Source organism: Sardina pilchardus, chromosome 12, assembly GCF_963854185.1.
Source record: "Sardina pilchardus chromosome 12, fSarPil1.1, whole genome shotgun sequence".
Classification (NCBI taxonomy): Eukaryota; Metazoa; Chordata; class Actinopteri; order Clupeiformes; family Clupeidae; genus Sardina; species Sardina pilchardus.
The window spans coordinates 19,917,756-19,941,539 of NC_085005.1; the positions used below are offsets into that span (position 1 = coordinate 19,917,756).

Sequence of the window (23,784 nt, forward strand, 5' to 3'; positions counted from 1 at the left end):
CCCCTGTTTCCTTGCCACGTGTCGACCCAGAAAACCACCCCCGCCCTCTCCCCCCCCCACACTCTCCCGACATAATTTGAGGGCTTTGGATTCATTGGGGGGAAAAATAGAAAAGGCCCAGTGGGGAGTTGGCCGCTTGGCTCGGGAGTCGCTGGGCGCAAGGGTGGTCACCGACGCCTCGTGTCCTACTCGAGTAACCGCCACCACTGTGCAAGTGCCGCGTTCTTTTTGCCGCCGCCCCGCCACCCTGCGCCGCATGTGGCTGGACATCTGCTGGCAGCTCTGCCGTTCGCAGCAGCAAGCGCTCGCCCCCGATCCACACCCTGTCTATATTTATCTCTTTTTACGCGACTCCTCCACCACGTTGGGCCCGGAGCCAAGCAGGCCTGCCTGGGTGGAATCAATACCGGCCGTGTTGACGCCGCTCAGGGGCCGGCTCTTGTCAGTCAGACAGACTGTGTGTGTGCAGTTCAATGTTGTGAAGAAGAGAGAGAAAAGACATGTTTGCGCTCCTCTGGCCTCCTGTGACCGTTTTTTGAGGAGTTATTTTTTTTATTTGTCATTTCTGGTAGGAATTCCTCAAATTAAATTGTGATGGCTTGGGCTTAGGACAGGTTTTTTTTGGGACTATAATGGTGACAGTGTCTTTATAAAATGGCTTCCCACTATTACGAATGGCTTTGTGCAGAATTGTTTTTTTTTTTTAGAGACAAGACATTGGGTGGGTTCCTCTCCTTTCTAATTTAATTTGGGCTGTGCATGAGGCCACCATGACAAAGTCTCTGTCTGTTGTGTGTAGTGAGATGACCCAGTCCAGAGACTCACAGAAACAGCCAGAATGAACTCCGTAGCCCACAGCCTTTGCACGGAAGCTTCTGGATGGGAGTGGGGGGGGCGGCTTCGGGGTGCTGGAGGAGGCCTGGGGTGGGGTGGGGTGGATTGGGGGAGGATCGGATGGGATGGTGAAAAGTGTTCCCTGCACAAAAGCACTACTTATAAATGTCACATGAGAGGGATGAGGATCAGGCATTCCGGGGCTTTCCGTGTTGGTCCTCAGGGAGGGCTGTTTCGGAGCCACTGAGTGATTTCTAGCCAGACCGGAGGGCACACGTCTTTCTGTTGGGTGGCATAATAAAGCCTCTCAGTTACTCTAGACCGTCAGCATGCTGTGTGCGTGTGTGCGTGTGTGCGTGTGTGCGTGTGTGCGTGTGTGCGTGTGTGTGCGTGTGTGCGTGTGTGTTTGTGCATGTGTGTATGGAGGGGGGGGGTTGATCTCGGACAAACCATCTCAGTATGGAAACAGTCAAAACAGGGGTATTAGCTGCTTCGTAAATTTCACCAACGTCCAGCGAAAGTTTGATTAGGAAATGTGATGGCCGTGCTCTCTCCCTCTGTGGAAAAATAGGTGCAGCTAATCCTTTGTTCCAGAGAAATGTAGATCCCAAGTGGATATGGAGAGGCTCGGACCTCCTAAACAAAGGCCTTAAATGGCCATTTGGGTCTTTGTGAGATCAGGTATACCACATCCCACCAAATGATACCTTATAGGGTCTTGCTCATGTAAACGTTTGCCCCACTTGTTTCCTGCTGGTGTTGTCTAGAGAGTGAAAACCAAACCACCAATCTCTCGAACCCCATAATTTAAGATGTGCCACAGTATTAAGGTCTTCAAGGGGCTCTTGTAATGAAACAAGTCACTCCGTCAGCTTTTACTGCTCTGTTTGTACAGCTAAAAGCCGTGAAATCTTTTTTAGAAGGAACAAAAAAGAAGCTTAGCCAATGCAGGATGTGTTGAGCATTTCACAGCAAATGTGAAACCGTGAATGAAAAGGCTTTTTTAATAGTCTTCTATCAGTGGAGCGGTGTCCCTGGACAACGCTCAAATTACCACCTCAACTCAAGTTCTGAGCCACCATATGGCGTGAGCGAGTGTTTGAATCTGGAACGATCTCCCATATCAAAAGCGTGCCATCGGGCGATCCGATACTTCGGTTCCCCCTCGCGACTCGGCGGCGGAGGAAAGCGGCCTGGCAGGGCTTACTGTCCGTCCCCCCACCCTCTCTCCCTCTCGGTCCAGATCCTGGTGTCAAGCTCGGATGCTCGGCCGGTGAGATAAGATAAGATGCCTGCCAGCTTCCCCAGGTCTTGGCAGCACATGGAAGGACCTCATGCGAATACCACACACGCGCGCACACACACACACACACGCGCGCACACGCATACACAGGCGTATCGCATGCAGCAGGCAGCCGTGGAGAGGCCTGGACTTTCCCCTCATAAAAATTACATAGCGCATCTGTATGCCTGCAGAGTATCTCCTCACTTAGTACAATTATCTCTTTATGTCTTTGTCTTAGACCCTGTGTGTGTGTGTGTGTGTGTGTGTGTGTGTGTGTGTGTGTGTGTGTGTGTGTGTGTGTGTGTGTGTGTGTGTGTGTGTGTGTGTGTGTGTGTGTGTGTGTGTGTGTGTGTGTGTGTGTGTGTGTGTGTGTGTGTGTGTTGATGTGTCTATGTGTGTGAGAGAGGGAAAGAAACTATGGGAGACAAAAGAAAAAGACAAGCACAGACAGACTGAGAGAGTGAGAGAGAGACGTAGAGATAGAGAAAGAACGAAAGAGGGAGGTGCAGCACAAGGGGATGGGCAGAATTCCGGCTGAGTCTGCACTTCACCGTCCGACCGTGCATCCCAGAGATGCAGCCCAAACGTGGGGGATACTGGAAACGCAGGCCCGTCAGACAGGAAGTGACTTGGCTGTCTACTTCCTGTGCCTCCTGGGGCGGACGGGGATATGTCTGTCACCGTGGCCGTTCAGACAGGAAAGCATTAACATCGACGGAGCAGAGGCATTCCGCAAGCAGCCCCTAATGGACCCGTTTCTATTTACAGTCGTTCGTTTAGCAGACGTAATGGGCCAGCTCTTGCTTACTTGCTTACTTGTTCATTTAGCAGGCAGTAATGGCTTATTGCTACTTACATGCCTTTGGCACACACACACACAAGCTAAACAAATGACTTTAGTTTTTGGTCGAAGTTTACTCATCCACTTGCCACCGGAACGCTTTGGCTCGTTTAAGTGTTATGTATGTGGCGGACTCCACTTATCCCCAAGCAAATATTTGTTCGTGAGTGTGTGTGCTCCCGGGCTCCCCTGGTGTTGTTGGTGTACCTTGATCGACCGGGTGACCCACAGGTCAACGCGCCTTTTGGTCAGCCAAGCTGTAAGCTTGCTTTGCTCGTCAGAGTGTGGTGTTCTCCGCCGTTTCGGAGGGCTGTTTCAGGACCGGCTATAGCTCGGCGCGGGCAAAGTCTTGTTCCAGGCCCCAGTCTGGTCTAACTATGCAAATACGATTCGGCCTTCCCCAATCAAACATGCTGCCTCGGCTAGGGCTCGGCTAGGGCTCGGCTAGGGCTCGGCCACGGCACGGGGCGGAACATGAAATTCCTCATTTGTTTATCGATGGGAATATCTCGCTCGCTGGGCGCCAGGGTCGCGGAGAGGCCATTTGCATCTCCCATGGTTCATGCTATTGTGTGTTCAGGCCCTCGTCCATGCAAGGCTGTACAGAACGGGGGAATCTGTGTGTCAGAGAGTATAGATGTTGAAGAGTGTGTATATTTGTGTGAGTCTGTGTGTATGTGTAGTCGTGTGTGTGTGTGTGTGTGTAGTCGTGTGTGTGTGTGTGTGTGTAAGCGAGCGGCAGGGGTTCAGGGGATGTTCTCGATAACTGGTGCATGAAGCTATTAACTTAGCGCCCAAAACATCTGGCTCGCGTTTGGTGCGGAGAGAGCGCAGCTGCCAAGGAATGCGCCGCGGAGCTTATGCAACGGCCGCAGGTATTAATTTAACGGATCCACGGGGGCTCCACCGCCCAAAACCAAGGCCCCCACCACCACCCGCTCTCGCTCTCTCCCCCTCAAGGGGTGGCTCACGACGGAGCCTGCCAGCCACCCTTACCCCCGAGCCTCCCATGGCTCCCTGGGCATGGCATGTCAACGCCACAGCTGCTGCTGCTGATGCTGACGCTGATGCCGCCGTAGAAAGAGCGCTGAAAGAACGCTGAAAGAGTGTGTGTGTGTGTGTGTGTGTGTGTGTGTGTGTGTGTGTGTGTATGTGTGTGTGTGTGTGTGTGTGTGTGTGTGTGTGTGTGTGCTCGCGCACCAGAGTGAGATCTCGTGGATGGCCGAGCTGAGCTCAGCCTCGAGGGGAGTGTGAGAGGCAGTCCAGGGGTGCTGACATTTCGTAAGCCTGTTGCTTCATTCCCTGTAGGCCAGTAAATAAGGTGGGAGTGTGTGTGTGTGTGTATGTATTGTGATATTCTATCACACCACTCACTGTGTGTGTGTGTGTGTGAGAGGGAGTGCATACAGATTTACAGCGTGAAGGGGTCAGTGTGTGCACATGTGTGTATGAGTAGATGATTTAACTGGCATTTAGTGTCGGGCAGCCAGGACTCACGGAACAAGACGAGTGTGTGTTGGCCTTCCCACCGTCAGATATAGGAACCCACTCCCATTCACAAGAGCAGCCAACCACAACTAAATGCGTACGGGTGTGTGTGTGTGTGTGTGTGTGTGTGTGTGTGTGTGTGTGTGTGTCTGTGTGTGTGTGTGTGTGTGTGTGTGTGTCTGTGTTTAGGGTGTGTTGTTTTAAGTACATGAGGAGAGTATTTTTTTGGAGTCATTTACGTAGAACATGGGGTTTCATGGTCAAACGCAGGGCTGCGCTTGTGTGATCTTGTGTATCGCCGCGCACTGCGGAAGAAGCCGAAGGGCCATGAAAACATTCTGGAGAGTTCTGCAGAAACCACTCCAAAGCTGGAGCGCGAGCGTGGCCGCTCGTTGGCCCGTACCGTGCATGGGAACCTCAACAGGCGGCCGTGAATGAATCCGTAACCAGCCAGTGTTTCCTCTCCCTCCCTCCCTCCCTCCCTCTCTCTCTCCTTCTCTCCTTCTTTCCCTCTCTCTGTCTCTCTCTCTCACTCTCTCTCCCTCTCCCCCTCTCTCTCTCTCTCCCCCCCTCTGTCCCGCTCACTCTCTCTTTCTCTCTCTCTCTCTCCCCCCTCTGTCCCGCTCACTCTCTCTCTCTCTCTTTCTCTCTCCCCCTCTCTCCTTCTCCCTCTCCCTCTCTCTCTCTCTCTCTCTCTCTCGCTCCATTTCTCCCTCTCTCTCTCCCCACCTCTACTTCCTGACTTTCATCATTGCTTTGTTCCCTGGCTGGTAGGAAGGAAGTATTTGTAGGTTAAGGGAAAGTTTGAAAAACAAGCATGGGGTGGCCGCGGTTTCCGCCGGCGTGCCGGGCTATCGGCTGACTTCGCCCGGCCGGGTATTGTTCTCTCGGCCGGGCCCGACCCTGCCCGGCTGCCCCTGGGGTCGCGTTTGGAGCGGTCTGCACCGACGCCTCCCGCAGCTGGTTCACATCCAGCCGAATCACAACAGTGTGAATGTAACGCCATTGTTTTCGCTTTAATGGCGACCGGAGGCCCGTCGTAATTCTTCCTATCGGGAGTCTGCATCCATGTTTTATGCCATGTCGTGAGCCGTGCAGTCACCGTGTGGGCAGTGTTGAGTGTCTGGCAGGTTCACATTTCCTCTCTCTCTCTCTCTTACTCTCTCTCTCTTACTCTCTAACTCTTTCCATCTCTCTATCTCTCTATCTCTCTGTCTGTCTGTCTGTCTGTCTGTCTGTCTGTTTGTCTTAATTCAATTTCATTTAATCAGTTGTATTATGATGACTCCTATACAGTAGTAGTCACAACAAAGCTTGTTTTTTAATAATAGACACAGTTAAAAATGGCAATATACAGTCAACACTGTAGTAATGTGTGCTCTCTCTCTCTCTCTCTCTCTCTCTCTCTCTCTCTCTCGTGTGTGTGCAGGATGAGTTGGACCTCACGGAGAAGCACAGAGAGGCCATGTTTGCCCTCCCAGCAGAGAAGAAATGGCAGATCTACTGCAGCAAGAAGAAGGTAAACTCCCGTTCACGCAGCCAAGCTAACCAGTCTATTTGATCTGTCCTCCCTCCCTTCCTTCCTCGGTCCTCGTTCCCACTGATCTAGATAAAGAATGATGGGCCGGCAACAATGGGATAGTATAACCAGTGTTCTCTATAGAGCCGGAGGATCGAGGAGAGAGGTTGAGATGGGGCCAATATACGTCTGTGTGCTTGTCATCCTGCTGAAAAACAAAAAAACCCAAAACATTTTGCTTACCCATACTCAATTTCCCATCGGTATCGGCCCTGTGCAAACTTTCTTTCCCTTTCTTTCACTCTGTACACTCAATGACTTAACCACACCAAATTAAACATGAGTGAACACACTAACCAGTGTATCGCACAGCACAGTAGACACCGCCTCTGTGCTTTGTACATATTTCTTGAACACATCTCAGTGCTCGTGTGCGTACCTCAGCAGTATCAGTGTAGTATTTCTCACCGTGGTGAGCATCAAGGCTATGACCACTGTCCACCATCGGTCATCTGCGGTCAAACCTCCTCTCTGCACTAGAGGACGGCGTAGAACAGAGAACGTACAGTAGAACCTATACCGGTAACACATAAATAGAGCTGTTGGACAGGGACACATGAATCTTTCACTGAGCTGCAGCAGGGTTCTCTAGGAGCCGGTGGTGCACTTAGGAGCTAAAGCGCTCCGTCAGGTAATTGCGGTGACCTTTCCAGAGAGCTGGGGTGAGCAGACCGTTCATCATTCGCCGCTCGCCTCCCAGCCGGGGCAGAGCCAGAACAGAGCCGGCAGCCAGAGCCAAAAGCTGCGCTACAGTGAAGCATCGCAACAGACACACACACACACACACACACACACATGCGCACACACACACACACACACACACACACACACATCCACATAGATGTCATCTTCCAGGAAGCCGCCGGGCGGTCGTTTTATGCCACATTTATATGGGCATTTTTTTTGGTGTTGTTGTCAGCGGGGCCTGTTAAAATGGAGATGTAGGATGTTGGGATGTTCCGCTTTTCCCTCCTGAAGGGGTCCAGGGCTTGCATCCTGCCGTTAAAGGCTGCCGTGACCGTGGCGTGGGAGTGAGAGAGAGGAGGCGCAGACACACAGAGCAGGATGTGAGGAGGTGGTGAGGAGGAGGTGATGGAGTGGCGGGGAGGGAGGGAGGGAGGACTCAGTGGAGGTGCGCGTGCTTAATGGCTTCCCTTGGCCTTTTTCAGAGACTGAGGTGAGTTCAGTGAGGGCAGCTGAAAGATCACATGCCATCTCTAAGCCACGGGCCTCGATCCTCACTGATCTACATAAAGAATGATGGGGGGGGGACAATGGGATAGTCTATCCAGTGTTAGTTATAGATCAGTGGGAGGAGGCATGTTGAGAGGCATTCTAAGCCACGGGCAAGTAGTGTCGTTCCAGAAGGGAGACCAGACGAGTTGCTGCACGCTCATCTGCTCCTGACCCACTCCTCCCTTTTTCTTTTTTTTCTTTTTTTTAAGTATTCGGTACCGACAGAAATATGTTGGGGGTAAAATAGACTGTTAAAATGAAATGAAAATCTCTCGGAAATTATCTGACGTTTCTTTCTTGCACATATACATTTGAGTGTATGTATTTACAGCCGAGAGATGACATTGCTATGTATGCTGAGTGACCGCAGCCTGTTCTGTTTAACTTGGGTGTGGTCATCCGGTCCTGTCCGGTGGTGAGTGTCTACAGTTGAGAGGTCGATGTGACATATCGCACCTTGTTGTGTCCAGTGAGCTCACTGGGTTGAAATTCCCTTCATCCAGATCCAGGCGCTCCTCTTTCTGTAGGTCTGACTTCTTTAACCTCTGACCCCACGACCTTGAGGTGACCCTTTTGTAGAACCCAACCTGTACATTCCAATCGATGCTCTGCCAGACGATAGACTTACAGTAAGGCGAAAGAGCGTAACTAGGTCGTTAATCAATCACATTCTTGTTGAGTCATCTTCAGGTAACCATGGTGTAGTTACTGGAAACAGAGACAGATGGAAAATTCCCTCTGCGTGTAGTGGAGAGGTCCTTCCAGGTTTAGAAGACAAATTGCTGTGATTAAATCCAAATAGGCTTTCAGCGTCTGTCTCTTGTAAATATTCTTATCTTCTCGAGAAATGTACTCGTGTCATGTCATTTATCATCCAGTCCAAGCTAATGTACAGTGGGCGTCAGTAATGATGTTGAAATTATTTTTGTTTTTAGTAGTTCGGTGTGCAGCGTGGCCAGTGGCTTTAACCGCTTGGCCACGCTGAGTATTGATGATTGATCGAGTCCTGAGGTTCTAAGGTTTCCTCCGTAGATAGCTTAGCTGTTGTGGATCTTGGAGACACAAACCCTGTGATTGAATCCATCAGATTGGCTTCTCTTCCTTTTAAATGTCATCTTCATCATACTCCTCTCTTCTTCCCTTCATCTCTCTCTATCTGATGTCACTTCCCTCCCTAAGTGATGGAAAGTTTGGATGCTGGCAACGCGGCTCTGTTTTAAACAAATGTAATGGAAGCCCAACATGTTGGGTGTAACGCGTCAGGTCGTGGGTTGAACACGTTGCCAAAGCAAAAACGCTGACAGCAGCATTGGTGATTGAGTCTCTCCCACGTGCTGTGTCGTGAGGTCTGAGCCTGGTCTTGTCTGTTTCATCAAGAGGGCGTGGTGCTGTGCCAGTGGCGATGGGAATGAGCGCCTCCAAGGGCCTCGATTCAGGAGCATCCGCGGACAGACAGGTCCCAACTCCGTCCGACAGCGTTTTTGTTTACACTGGCAGTTTCGAAAACGGAATTACTCGATACACAAACCGTATGTCACGCCGTGGCGCTAAGCAACCGTTTCTTTGGCGTGTTTGAAGAGATCCTTCAGCAATGTTGACTCAAGGCCGAAACAAAAGACAAGGCCGCTCCTTCTACCCACTATTAATTTCAATTAGTGTTAATAAAAGCAGAGTAATTGCCGTTTAGTCCTTGATGCATGCTACACGTTGACTGACCGATGGCTCTGGTGTTCAGAACCCACGGCACAGTGATTTTTGTGTGTGTGTGGTGTGTGTGTGTGTGTGTGTGTGTGTGTGTGTGTGTGTGTGTGTGTGTGTGTGTGTAGGGTTGTTCACTGTGTAGAGCCCAAAGACATGGTATTGAAGTACAGTTAGTGAACGTGTTGTGTTTGAGGGGGATGATTCATAGTTTGGCAGGCGAGCAGAGGAGGTAGCAGACGAGGTCCAAAGCCTAGAGTAAGCTGAGGAAATCATGGAAAAATCATTGCTTTGGCAGGGGAAGGAAATTCACTAACAGAAACTGCTGCTGGAGTCTGGTGCAGTTTGGGGTGAGTGAGGGGGATTCTGAAGAAGCCAGAACAGAGAGGGGAGGAGGGAAGTAGCGAATAAAACACACACACACACACACACACACACACACACAAAGACACACTTATACATACACACTCAGACACACACACAGAGGTTTTGATCTTTCTCTCTCTCTCTCTCTCACACACACACACACACACACACTTGCTTGATCCTTTTCTCTCTCTATCGGACGCCCGCACACCCGCCCGCACGCGCACATGCACACACTTTCTTGATCCTTCTCTCTCTCTCTCACACACACACACACACACACACACACATACTGTATTTCCTTGATTCTTCTCTCTCACTAACCAGAGAGGAGAGCATTATCAGATGTGTCAGGACGTGTGGTTTAAAACAGACTGTAGCTCTAGTAGTAGTTCATCTAGCCTTCCCTCAGCCTATGGTTACCTCTCTGGGAGTGGAGGAATGTAGCCCGCTCTTGAGGCTTAAAGCGCTCTCTCTCTCTCTCTCTCTCCCTCTCTCTCTCTCTCTCTCTCTCTCTCTCTCTCTCTCTCTCTCTGTCTCTCTGTCTCTCTGTCTCTCTCTCTCTCTCTCTCTCTCTCTCTCTCTCTCTCTCTCTCTCTCTCTCCTCCTCAGTGCCCTTGGCAGGGGAGCCCGTGATCCTGAGTGCTTGTAATTGGTTCACACCAGGTTCCCCGTCTACTCATAAGTTTATGCTTCGATTCCCAGAGTTCCTCTTGCCACTCAAAGAGCAGTTGTGTGTGTGTGTGTGTGTGTGTGTGTGTGTGTGTGTGTGTGTGAGTGTGTGAGAGAGAGACTGTCTGACTTCACTGCAGCTGACCAACACACACATGATCTGGCTGTCCTGTCTATACAGCTACACCTGCCCCCGTCATCTGAGGCTAGTCAGTGTTTCTGTGAACTCAACTAGTACCGCACAGTGCAGGCAGCACCATGCTCACGGGGTTGGGACCCTGAACACACACTGGTGGTGATACTGTACAGCCATACAGTACTGTACTGTACTGTACTGTACTGTCCAACCAGGGACCACCATATGGGCAAAGAAGCCACCTGAGGACCATAATTATGGGATGGAGAGGTAAAAACAAATGGTGATGTCCAGCCACGATAATACGCAGTTATTGAATGTCTGGTGAAGGGACTACCGGTAATATCCTCACAGGAGACTGTTCGAAAGCCCGTTTACTGAGTAATTAACTGCTCGAGGGGTGTGTGTAGACTCGACGTTGCGCTGGTGAGCCGTTTGTGTCCCTCTCTGTGACTCAGCCAAAGAGCCCACAGCCTGTCCAGTCCAGTCCACCACACAGACAGGCTGCATTGGCCCAGTTAGAGGCCGTGTTAAGCTTGGCTAGCCCAAGCCTGCTGGCGCCAAATCAGAACTGCTGAACATGTGCATGGGGCTGGTGGTGTGTGTCTGTGTGTGTGTGTGTGTGTGTGTGTGTGTGTGTGTGTGTGTTTGGGGGGGGGGGGGGGGGGGTGCTGGTTAGAAAACTGGGTCTCTAACTGCCCCTGTTTTCATCACGATGCCAGAATGTTTTTTTTTTTATTTAAAAAATGCAATTATGCGTCATGACCTGCTTCTCTTAAACACTTTGTGGCTTTCTTTTGTAGTCCTCCCCTCCTCTTCCTCTTCCTCCTCTCCTCCTCGTCCTCCCTCCTCCTCCACTTCTTCTTCTCGCGGTTCCTGGCCAACCGTGTGGCGTGGTTTGGCAGGGCTGGCAGAGCAGGAGGTGAAAGTGTACTCCGATTAGAGGCGCTTTAGGCGCAATTAATTTGGCAGCGGAGGGGGAGGCCGAGCGCAGGATAAGTCCCTGGCTAACAGAGGTAAAACGAAGGAGGGGAGGGGTGGAGAGAGAGAGGGGTGGAGGGGTGGATGGATTAAGGGTGAGTGGGAGACTGAGTGGAGTGTGTGTGTGTGTGTGTGTGTGTGAGTGAGAGAGAGAGAGCAAGCATGGTTGTCAGGGAGACAGGTCTTTGCCGTGCGAGGGCAGTAATGCCGACTCAGCAGTGTGTCTGGCCGCTGGCCCGTAGAGCGGTGGGCTTGGCACAGCTCCCCAAAGGCCACGGCCTGAGAGAGAGAGAGGGATAGAGAGAGAGAGATGTGGATAGAGAGAGAGAGGGAGGGAGAGATGTGGATAGAGAGAGAGAGAGATAGATGTGGATAGGAAGAGAGAGAGAGAGAGAGAGAGAGAGAGAGAGACTCACACAGAGACATGGGGCGGGAAGGGAAGTGCTTGGCCTTCCAAAGCAAACAGGAAAGTCTAACTTCACAGGTGCTGCTTTTTGTTTTCCGTCTGGGGGCCCCTCGAGGGCCGTTGCCGGGGCAGCCAAGCCCAGGAAGAGCACCTCATCGTGGGCATGATACCTTCCCGCCTGCCCCTTCCCTCCACTCTACTCCTCCATCCCATCCCATCCCACCCAGCAAGTTCAGTCAGTGTTTGGAGATAACTCCATTTCGCTCCCCCTCATAACCACACAAGCTCCTCCACTGCTCCATAGAGAGCAAGCAAGCCCCAGAGGCGGCAGCAGCAGCAGCAGTTTTAGTGATGGCAGGTGATGGGAATTCACTGACAGAGGCCGGAGCCAAAGACCCGTCCGGATGAATGGATGCCTTGTTTGCCTTGGCTCCGGCCACCGCTGCCGCTTGGGCGGCATACATGAGGTCATCGCGGAGGGGATCGATCTTTTCCAACGCTCCCTATCTGTCTGGGGCGTGTCCTCCCCCCCCCCCCCCAACCCCCGCCAACCCCATCTCCATAGCAGTTAAGCCCCAGAGCGCTTTGGTTGGGGGCTGGTCCTGGGTCTCCGCTGAGGCAGAGCCTGTGGAGCGTACTGCTCTTGGAAACTCAATGAATTAGATCACTGCTGTGTTGGCCCTTGTCTGGAAGATGGAAAAAAAGGAACACATATATATATATATATACATGCTGAGTGGTGACTTTGAGTTTATCAGGTTCTGCGATGGGGGAAGAGGTCTTCCACTGGGACTGTAAGCCTGACTGAAGTTTAAAAGTCGTGGTCGGTTTGGGGGGGGGGGGGGGGGGGGGGGGGGGGCGGCTGTGGCGATTCCGAACCGGGTGATTTCGCGGTCGGTTGATCGGGCTCCCTGACTTTGGAGTAGCGGCTGCCAAGCTGAATAGCTGGAATAGTTATCTAGCCGTTTATGTCCAGAAGAGCAGACGTCACCAGGGCATGTTGGGGACACAGGGTTACGTGGACACCACATTCACCTCTGGTCACTCCGGCCCTTTCACCTCGACTTTTTCTTTGTTTGTCTGCTGTGAAGCTAGCTAGATTGGCATCAGTCGTTTTGTTGATTCAGTCCGTCAGATGCTGTGCTACTTGTGTTTGCCCACATACCCCCCCCCCCCCCCCCCCCTCGCCAATAAAAGAGTGTTTGCCATGGACGGCTAAAAAAAAAAAGCCATCTGTTTTCTTCGCCCCTGGACCGGATGGATCTGTGTCCTGGGGTTTGATTTATGTCTCTGTCTTGATTTTAACTAGCAGTCTGGAGGCCTAATAGTGCCCTAGCAATGCATCACCCGTGGGACTGTTATACGTCTAGCGTGGATTGGCTAGAATAGTATTGGAGAAGGCACGGAACCAACTCCACATTTTCATTTTGATTTCTTTTTTTTTTTCGTAACTAAACACACACATTTGATACTTTAAGGATAGGACTTAGACGGTGTATCTACACGGAACATTCATTTCGTTTTTGATGGCTTTCATCTCCTTTTACGTCTTTGACTTAGTCAGCACAGTTCGAAATGAGCTTGTGGGCGAAGTGACATGAGAAACGAGTCTGCCATCGTAGTTTATGTTTCAGGACTCACTCGGTCTCATTTGATTCTTCTAATTGTTTCAGTGCTCACTGGCATTCTTGGAAACAGTAAGAAGAGAGCACTTAGCTCACTTTTTTTGTTGCCAGGGTGTCATTTTTTAATGCATGATTGCGTTCCCGTCAAACCAAATCAGTCATGACAGAAGTCAATTTTTTTTCTGTGTTTGTACAAAACCATTACAAGGTTTCACTTCAAAGAAAAGGCAACAAATCTGTGCAATTTCGCATAATTGAACATTCTCAAGGTTTTGGATCGAAGTGTTGTTATTTTTCAAATTTCGGAGCTCTCTCTTTTTTTTCCTGAGCGACGTCTGGAAATGTGGCCGCCGCTGCTGGCGTGTTCGCTCTTTACCACTCGACTCTGACGAGGAGAATCGAGGGACCCGAGCAGCGGCAGCCTGCCTCCGCATCTGTGCTTTTTTTGAAGTCCGTTTGGAAAGTGATTTAATCAGGTCAGGACGCATCCTCTCTTGGCCACGGCGCGTTCAGAGCAGCTCCAACTTTCTTTTCTCCTCTCATTCTTTCTCTGTTGCACTCTCTCATTCTCTCTCTCTCTCATATTCTCTCTCTCTTTTTCTCTCTCTCTCTCTCTCTCTCTCTCTTTCTGTCTTGCACATTGGTGGAAATGACAGATGCCTGATCTTGAACACACTGTACCTTTTTTTTCTTCTTCTCCTGGTACATCGCCCTAAACAGGAAAGAGTGGACTTGCCAGAGCAGGATCCTTGCAGTCTGATTTCTCTGTCCTGGGTGATTACCAAAAGAAAAAAAAAAAAGGAGCATCGTGTTTTTCTCTCTCTCTTTTTTCTTCTTGTCGTAAGACCTTAAGCCTTAAGCAGCTGAACGCTTGGCGGTTCGCGCTCGTCCGAGCGTTCCAACCTCAGCAGAGGCAGCCGTTAACGGCGCCCGGGGGGGGCCCACGCGTTTGGACGGGACGCTTGATGATGAGGGCGGGTGGGTTTGGAGTCGGTAGTCGGAGCAGCCAGAGGCAGGTTCACGGTGGACGTCCGTGCGTCCGTGCGTGCGTGCCAGGGGAGGTTTGGAGTGTCCTGCCAGGGTGCCGTGGGGGCGCCTCCGTGTGTGAGGGGCCCCTGGTGGCGGATGCTGGACAGGGGACAGGTGCGCGGCAGGGTGGAGTGGGGGTGGGGGTGGGGGTGGCGGCGGGAGGGTCCAAGCAGCTTGGCCCGCATCCCAGCATTTCCCACCAGTTTTCCCCTGTAATCTGCCCTCTGGATGCCTTCCCAGCCTCCCCCTCCCTGCATCCCTGTCCCCCTCCCCCCCTCCCTCCTGCCCTCCCATGGGGCACTGGTGGAGAGAGACGGCGGTGAGAAAGGACCCGGGGCTGTCCTATCCAGTGCCTGTTGGCATCATCCAGCTGAGCCCTGCGGGGGCCTCTCAGTGCGTCTCCCTGGTGACCGTGACGGCAATTAAAACCGCAGACTTAATTAGTAATGGATCGCTCTGGCAGTCCTCCGGCACCTTTCCCACAATGCCCTCCTCTGGTCGCAGTAGTTTTGTATTTTCTTCCCATGATCTCTGCTTTCAACACTGACTCTACTACTTGAGATATTTGTGATTTCTCTCTTTGGCTCTGGTCACTGAGGCTGCCCTCACTTGAATTGGGTTATGTGTGTGTCTGTGTGTGTCTGTGTCTCTGTGTGTGTGCCTGTGTGTGTGCCTGTGTGTGTGTGCCTGTGTGTGTGACTGTGTGTGTTGTCTGTGCGTTGTCTGTGTGTGTGTGTTGTCTCTGTGTGTGACTGTGTGTGTTGTCTGTGTGTGTGACTGTGTGTGTGTGTCTGTGTGTGTCTGTGTGTGTCTATCTCTGTCTCTTGTGTCTGTGTCTGTGTGTGTGTGTGTGTATGTGTGAACATATTTCTTGTGCCGACCTAATGAAAAACTCGCAAAGCCGATTTGGCAGGACAACCTTGAGCTTTGCACAGAGGCGGAAAGAAGCGGATTTCATTTGAACATTTCATTTAATTACTAATCTCACAGGGTTTTCATCAACCCAGAGCTCGGCCACAGTCTCTTTTGAAACTGGGCCTTCAGGAAAAAAGTTTTGAGCTGCTCTCTCTCTCTCTCTCTCTCTCTCTCTCTCTCTCTCTCTCTCTCTCTCCACTTTGGAGTTCTGGGTCACGGATGCTCCTATGGTAAAGTAGGCCCGCTATCTGTGCCGTCCTACTTTAGCACCGCACTATTTCTGGCCTGACGTTCCCTGACATGAACTGGGTCCGCTCCCTTGTTTGCAAGGTGTGTGTGTGTGTGTGTGTGTGTGTGTGTGTGTGTGTGTGTGTGTGTGTGTGTGTGTGTGCGCATCGTTATATTTGATAAATAGGCTATATTCCTTTAACCTGGCTTTTCAACTAGTGGGCTGTACAATGTCATTCTTTGCATCCAGTTAGCGGTGTGTTTGTGTATGTGTGTGTCTGTGTGTGTGTGTGTGTGTGTGTGTGCACACACTTCAGTGTTGTGTAAAGCACATACAAGTTTGTTGCTAGCTTGCGTGCCTGCGGTGCTGCCTGTGTGTATACATGCTGAGGGGTTTGCGTGTGTGTGTAAACAGGTGTATTAACTGGGACACAAACACGCACACACGCACACACGCACACACACACACACACACACACACACACATTCTAGCTCTCTGCCTCTCTGGTGTGGGCCCTCGGGCTGGTGATGAATGAGCTGCTGAAAGCTGGGCTGTTATTTCTGTTGTTCCAAGGAGGAAATGCCTGGCTAGTGAGATTGCCGCGGCGATGGCAGGAGGGGCAAGGCGCGAGAGCTGCCTCTCCTGAAGGGGTCACCACGGAAACCGCACGCTGACCTCACATGTCCACACACATACATGTCCACACACATACATGTCCACACACATACATGTCCACACACATACATGGACACACACACACATACATGTCCACCCACACGTGTCCACACACAACCACAGTACATTTATACTCCCAAACGTTCTCTCTCTCTCTCTCTCTCTCTCTCTCTCTCTCTCAGATATTTACAGAGGTCAGCACACACACACACACACACACACACAATACACATAATACACACACTACACACACATACATACACTCATACACATACAAATACTTGCTTCCTTGCCATGGACAGTGTGTCACCACAAAAGCAGCAAAGCAGGAAAGAGGAACACACACACACAATCTCTCTCTCTCCTTCCCTCTCTCTCCCTCTCTCTCTCGTGTACACACACACACACATGCACACAGAGTGTTTGCCAAAGCTGTGTTCAACACCAAATCAGTCACCCCCTCCATGCTTGCCATTCCGGAGGAGCCTCCAGACACACCCGTTCTCACCAAAACTCCCCGACGGCACGTCATTCCCAACAATAATATTCCACACCAGCGCTGACACCATGTAATTTCCCAGCGTTCTCCTTGGAAACTTGAGTTCCTCGATCCTCGCTCTCGGTTCCACGCGTGTTCTCAGCTTGCGCCGATGACAAGCCAGGCTCCCCGAGCGGCCGAGACCGACGGCACGGATTGATGAAGTGCGGCTGAAAGAGAAACCCGGCGTTTTGGACCTCGCCGGTCGGTCGGCACATAGTTGAACGCCCGAGCGATAAATCCGCGGAGACTGCGGCGGTGATCACGTGCGGTCGCCTAATGTGTGCTGTGTGCACGCGGTCGTACCCACACCACGTGTGTGTGGATACTGGCACTTAGAGTGACACACACGCGCACACACACACACAGACACGCACACATAGATGGACACACACAAATATTAATGTGGATGCATGCACACATGTGCACTCACTTACACGCATACACACTACACATCAACACACATGTACACACTGACACAAACACGCACATAAAACACACAAACACACTCACAGTCTTTGTGTCTGCCCTTATTTTCAGGAACAAGAGGAAAACAAAGGTGCAACCAGCTGGCCCGAGTACTACATCGATCAGTTGAACTCTATGGCTGCGGTGAGTGTACACACACACACACACACACACACACACACACACACACACACACACATACACACACGTACACACACATACATCAACTGGCCTGTGTACAACATCGATCAGCTGAACTCCATGGCTGCTGTGAATACACAGACCACACACACACACACACACACACACACACACACACACACACACACACACACACAAACACACACATACACACATACACACAATCACACATACTCAACTCATTTGTTATCTCTCTCTCTCACACACACACACACACACACATACAAATACACACACACCTCCTCACCTCAGAGCATTCATAGGCACAACGGCCTGTTACATATCCGTTCATTCGCTAAGCTCCGCTATTGAAGCCCTTCTGAAGGGCCACTTCTGGCCAGCCTTTCTCACAGAATGAATGGCTCTTATCCCTTGGCAGACCTTTGCATTCTTTTGTGTGTGTAATGGGCTCAATGCATCTTCCTTAAGCCCTTGCCAGTACTACAGTGATGCCAATGTCTTAGCCTTTCGCTTCTCCCTTTGGCTCACACAACTCCATGTAATTCAGGCTAGCAGTACTATACTTAAAATAAATAAATAAATACGTAAAAAGCCCTGTAGATGTTTAGAATAAATATCCCCCTCGGACGCCCAGATGAAATCTTATCCCGCTAGTCATTTTGAAGTCAGCACATGGCCTTGCTTGTCACTTGCAGGTGGTGCTTGTCTCGTAGGCTCTCTGGTTACTCTGTTATTGTACAGTGTGGTTTGGCAGGTCCGGGAGCCACTGGGAAGCCTCCCAGTACAGTGAGAACTGATATCGAAATGATATCCCGAAAACCCGAGGCACTGCTCTAGGACCTGACACATCCTATCACTTCTCAAGTCCAGAAGCCGCACTGGCTGCAGAAGACCTTGAAAGTTTCTCTGGATTCGGTCTGTAGCTTAGACTGGGTACGGCTAAAGCCTACCTTACACTGACAAGATTTGGGAAAGATTCTTGAAAGACTGTAGTCTTTTGAGTAAAGTCTGAATGAAGGGCATTAGTTAAAAGACTACAATCTTTCAAGAATCTTTCCCAAATCTTGTCAGTGTAAGGTAGGCTTAAGGGAGACAGACAGAGTAGGACTACTGATGTTCAACAAGAGCCGTGTGCGATCATGGCAGTCCAGCTGCCTCGGACTTCACAGGCCGCCTCTTAGACAGATTTGGTCTTTGTTGAGCTCCTCCAGGATGGAGTCGTTCCCCTAGCAGCAAAGATACAGCTTTTCTCCGTTGCACAGCCTGCTTGGAATTACATGGTCTATGGAGAGGAAGCTGTGAGCTGTAACCAGCCTGACACACGTTTCCCCACACTGACACCTATTAAAGCTGACAGTGTGTCTGTGAAAATGTCATCATCGTCTAGTATGTTAATCATTCTTTTACTTTTGCGCAAATGTGTTTTGTATTTTTCAGGAGACGAAAACAACCTGACAATTCGGCGAGATTGATTTGTTTTGCGAATGTGAATCGCACCACTTCAGGCTTTAAAGTCCTTGAAGTTGAAAGACACTTAAGAATGGGTTGAATTGAGGTTCTGACCATCAAAAAAAAAAAAAAAGAAAGATTATAAAAAAAACATTGTTTGTCTTACAGAGGAAAACACTCCTGGCTCTGGAGAAGGAGGACGAAGAGGAGCGAAACAAGACCATCGAGAGCCTCAAAACGGCCCTCCGAACGCAACCCATGAGGTACAGTGCGTGACCCCAACACGTGCACCCGCACCCTAAAGCGTCTGCCACTCATGACACACAGCCCCCAGATTCATACCAGAGCACTCCTGGGACTGATTACGGTGCCCCCCCCGCTCCACCCACCTCATCTGCAAAACTGGGTTCCCTAATACAGCGAGGCATGTTGCCATGCCTTGTTTCGTGGTGCGGGCGACTTTGTCACTGTTAATTAAAGTGCTGAATTGGGGGGGGGAGGTGGGGGGGGGGGTTGTGTCGCCGCAGCTGCCCCCCCGGTGCCGAGAGCCGTCGTTCCGCAGCGGCGCTGACCTCATGTGTCATAAATCTCGGTTCTGCTGAGAGGGAAAAGGGAGAGGAGGTCCGTCGAACATGTGGCCTCCATCTGGTTCAGCACTCCTCTCAGTGTGTGTGTGTGTGTGTGTGTGTGTGTGTGTGTGTGTGTCTGTCCAGTGTCATTACGTCTCCCAGGTTCCTCACACTCCACAGAATGTGTGCAGAGGATATTAATCCTGACCTCTTGGCCCCCCCAAAGGTCAAATTGGCACTGCTGACCCCGTCTCACCTCAAAGGGCCACTGGTCGTCCCCCTCTGTTGTTCTCCCCCTGGTCAGAGTTAATTATTTTCCCAGCTCACATGCCGGTGAAAAGCTCCTCTGACTGGTTTTATGAGGCGAGGGCTGAGAGGGGGCTCCTTTTCACGTTTAATTACTAGGCCAACTTCAAGAAGGAGTAATTGTCTTCTTTTGGTGTAGAGATCTCTGTGACCTTGGTATTGCTAGTTCCTGGTTCTACAGCTAGACCAGGCTATAGTATCAGTGACACAACTATGGAGAAGTCATTGTAGTATAAGCCAGTACAGGTGCATGTGTCATTTCAGCATTTTTATTAAACCAGATGTGATCGATCTGTAGAAAGCGACAACAAATCAAGGGTGGCATCTTTCATTTGATTCTCACGCTTCACTAGTCTGGCTATCACCATGCTAAGCTCAATCTTTTAAGATTGAACATAAGTATTGGGAGGCTGCGCTTTGTTTCTACTGCACAAGAGGCGTGATCAATGGACAATCGCGTACACTTGGATAGTCCTGCAACCAATGATCCAGTGCGTCTTTTGGATAAGCAACTGTAGTTTCTGATTGGAGCCAAAGATTCTGGCAGGGAACAGAGGAGATAGATATGCAGGTGTCCAGCCTGAGCTGCCGGGCGAAATCCAAATTCGTCGGCAGGTCAGGCAGGGTTCACCCAGCCCTAACGGCCCACTTCTCCGACGGCAGGTTCGTGACGCGGTTCATCGACCTGGACGGCCTGACGTGCATCCTGAACTTCCTGAAGACGATGGACTACGAGACGACGGAGTCGCAGATCCACACGTCGCTCATCGGCTGCATCAAGGCGCTGATGAACAACTCGCAGGGCCGCGCGCACGTGCTCTCGCACACGGAGAGCATCAACATCATCGCCCAGAGCCTGGCCACCGAGAACATCAAGACCAAGGTGGCGGTGCTGGAGATCATGGGCGCCGTGTGCCTGGTGCCCGGCGGCCACCGCAAGATCCTGGAGGCCATGCTGCACTACCAGAAGTTCGCCTGCGAGAGGACGCGCTTTCAGGTGAGAGACGGCCGCCGGGCTACAAAGGGAGGTATATTCTCCCGCCCGGTTTGGGATATGACTCGGTGGAAACAACCTCATGGACAGCTGAAGTGAATGATCAAATGACACAGAATAAGTATATTTAGTTTACTTTTTTGATCCCGTGAGGGGAAATTCGGTCTCGATCTGCATTTATCCCAATTTGTGAATTAGTGAACACACACAGCACGCAGTGAATACACACAGTGAGGTGACACACACTAACCCAGAGCAGTGAGCTGCCAGCCCAACAGTGGGGAGCCAGCTGGGAGTTTGTAGGGGCTCTCACTCACGTTGTCAACTTCAGACTGTAACGCTTTTGCTGTTTCATGTAGCTTATCAGAATAGTTCCATGACATTTATAATGAACAAATACAACCACATGGTTTTATTTTCACCACATGTAGCCTATAGAGACTTTATGTCCAGGAAATGACGTGGCTGCGAGATATCGAGAATTCTGAGAGCTGTCGATGTTAAGGGCCTGGAATATCCTCAGTATAAGATCCTTTTGTTTCATCGTCTCCTCTAATGATGTGAGATAACTCTCTAACGTCTCTCTCCGCAGACATTACTAAACGATCTGGACAGGAGCACAGGACGGTACAGAGACGAGGTCAGCCTCAAAACGGCCATCATGTCTTTCATCAACGCTATCCTCAGCCAAGGAGCAGGGGAGGTAAGCGCTATACCTGACCAGACTTGGATCATCTCTTGTGTCACGTTTTTATTTTGAGAGCTATGTTTCTGTTGTCTTCACAAGTTTCACACTGAAGTTCTGTTTTTGGTTTGTGTGCCGCACAGACAAGCTTGGAATTCAGGGTGCATCTAAGATACGAGTTCTTGATGCTAGGCATCCAACCAATAATGGACAAACTGAGGTCCCACGATAACTCCACACTAGACAGGTAAAACTTAGGCTTCACAGTTGACAACTTTGCGTTCAACTGTTAAATGATTCATATTCAATAACTAATTTGTCTTTTATCTTTTTTTTTCCCTCAACAAATAGGCACTTAGATTATTTTGAGATGTTGCGAAATGAGGACGAGCTTGCTCTCGCGAGACGATTTGAATCGGTAAGTTTAATCTCGTTCACCGTCTGGCCTGATGTGTTATGGTGGTGTGTTTTCATTAGCCTCGGGGATTGTGTAAGACAGAAGGTAAATATTATGTCTGCCACTGCTCACCAGGTGCATATAGACACAAAGAGCGCCAGCCAGGTGTTTGAGCTCATCCGCAAGAAGATGAACCACACGGACGCCTACCCGCACTTTATGTCGGTGCTACACCACTGTCTCCTCATGCCTCGTAAGTGACAACTACACACACACACACACACACACACTAATGAAGATATACCACAGAGACACATACCCGCACTTTATGTCCGTGCTCCACCACTGTCTGTTTATGCCTTGTGACTGACACAAGCACACACACACGCACACACACACAGGAAGCTTGAAAGCATTCAAAGATGAAAGAAGATGCCCAAAACACGCTCAAACACAATGATATGAGAACACACGCACACACACACACACACACACACACACATACACACACACATACAGTCACTCATTCGAACACACTTGTTTGCCTTGACCTCCGTCATCGGAAGACATAGCGCCCTGACCTTTGCGATCACCCAGAGTGTAGCGTTTCGCTTGGCGCCCGCTTCCCCTCACAAAGCGGCCCGTTGTTCTCTTGTCCTCTCCTGTGGAACTGGAGCGCAGCTGTATCTCGCTCCACCATAATGTGCCGTGTGGAGCTGTCTTCGCCCCTTTAAATATCTCTACCGCCATGACGCTTCACTAAAACGCTCTGTAATGTAAACTCTTGGCCCCGTTTCTGCTCGTGAATGAGGCCAAGGTCAGACTGTAATGCCGTCCAATGAATTGTTCTTTATACTCTTTTTTTTTTGGTGCACTGTCTCCACAGATTAGCTGGTTTGTGTTGTCGAATCTAAGCAGTCCAGTTTAGATTAAAATAAAAAAAGAATGTTTTACAATTTCAGACTTTCAACTGTAGTTGCGTTTTTGTGATCAAAGGTTTGTAGGATGTGGAAGTCACATTGCTGAAAGAGAAGCATTGATGGAGAAAGTTAGAAACAAACACATAGTGCCCCCCCCCCCCCCCCATTATTACTAGTTATTATAGTAAAAACTCTTTTAATTTGATGCAGACAACCTGGTAACTCATTTCAGTAGCTCCTCATCTTGGTCTTGAAACACTGGCTGGTTTCTGTAGGCAGCGTTTGGGGGATTTAGCTTAGCTTCTCCTTTTGTGCCTCACAGACAAGAGGAGCGGGAACACGGTGCAGTACTGGCTGCTCCTGGATCGCATTGTGCAGCAGATGGTCCTGCAGAACGACAAAGGTTACGACCCCGACGTGACCCCGCTCGAGAACTTCAACGTGAAGAACGTGGTCCGCATGTGAGTTCTAAGGCCCTTTTTTGACTTAATGATATTTGATTGAAATGGGAGATGATTGTTTGTCTAAACAAGAGCATTACTCGGGCGCCATTCTTTGATGTAAAAGCCTCCTACTGTGTCTCCTCCCTGTTAACCTTCCCAGGCTTGTAAACGAAAACGAGGTGAAACAGTGGAAGGAGCAGGCCGAGAAAATGCGAAAGGGTGAGTGTATTATTTTTGGTAATGACAAGCTAATAAATCTCCATTTTGAAATTCCATAAACAACTCTCTCAGAAATGTGCTGACTCCGACTCTCTGTCTTTCTGGCCTGACGCAGAGCACCAAGAGTTACAGCAGAGGCTCGAGAAGAAGGAACGCGAGTGCGATGCCAAGACGCAGGAGAAAGAGGACATGATGCAGACGCTGAACAAGATGAAGGAGAAACTGGAGCGGGAGAGCAGTGAGCACAAGACGGTGAAGCAGCAGCTGTCGGAACTCACGGTTCGGCTACACGAACTTAGCACGGTAAGCTAACGTTCACCCCAAAGGGTGAATTGGGCATCACTGAAAGTGGTCCAAGAAATGGCTTTGTTAAACAGGGCCCTATGAAATCATTTCTATTTTTCTTTTTTTGGTCTCAGTTCTTCATTTCCACCTTTGTTAAATATAACACAACAACTCAGGGATCTCATGTCATGTCTATCATATCAGTTCTGTAATATAAATCACTGCTTGGTGAGCAAAAGTTAGTCTCCAGAGCTTTAAGGATATGGCTAAATATAGCTACACGCCGATACAGACATGACGCGTCGCTGATGCATGGATTCCCCCCCGCTGTGTGTCCTGAAGCTCAATTGAGTC

The 23,784-nt window shown here is 50.2% G+C and overlaps 1 protein-coding gene across 3 annotated transcripts in view; it reads left to right on the plus strand.

Moving 5' to 3' along the window:
• The window catches only part of daam1b (dishevelled associated activator of morphogenesis 1b), an 86,873-nt gene that overhangs the window by 42,482 nt on the left and 20,607 nt on the right, over positions 1 to 23,784 (plus strand). For all 3 annotated transcript variants that reach the window (XM_062550876.1, XM_062550875.1, XM_062550877.1), the window contains exons 3-13: positions 5,878 to 5,967; positions 17,074 to 17,145; positions 18,781 to 18,875; positions 20,151 to 20,484; positions 21,074 to 21,184; positions 21,310 to 21,413; positions 21,518 to 21,584; positions 21,699 to 21,816; positions 22,806 to 22,944; positions 23,087 to 23,145; positions 23,261 to 23,448. In XM_062550876.1, the coding sequence (XP_062406860.1) occupies positions 5,878 to 5,967; positions 17,074 to 17,145; positions 18,781 to 18,875; positions 20,151 to 20,484; positions 21,074 to 21,184; positions 21,310 to 21,413; positions 21,518 to 21,584; positions 21,699 to 21,816; positions 22,806 to 22,944; positions 23,087 to 23,145; positions 23,261 to 23,448 (1,377 nt within the window). The remainder of the gene's footprint in view (positions 1 to 5,877; positions 5,968 to 17,073; positions 17,146 to 18,780; positions 18,876 to 20,150; positions 20,485 to 21,073; positions 21,185 to 21,309; positions 21,414 to 21,517; positions 21,585 to 21,698; positions 21,817 to 22,805; positions 22,945 to 23,086; positions 23,146 to 23,260; positions 23,449 to 23,784) is intronic.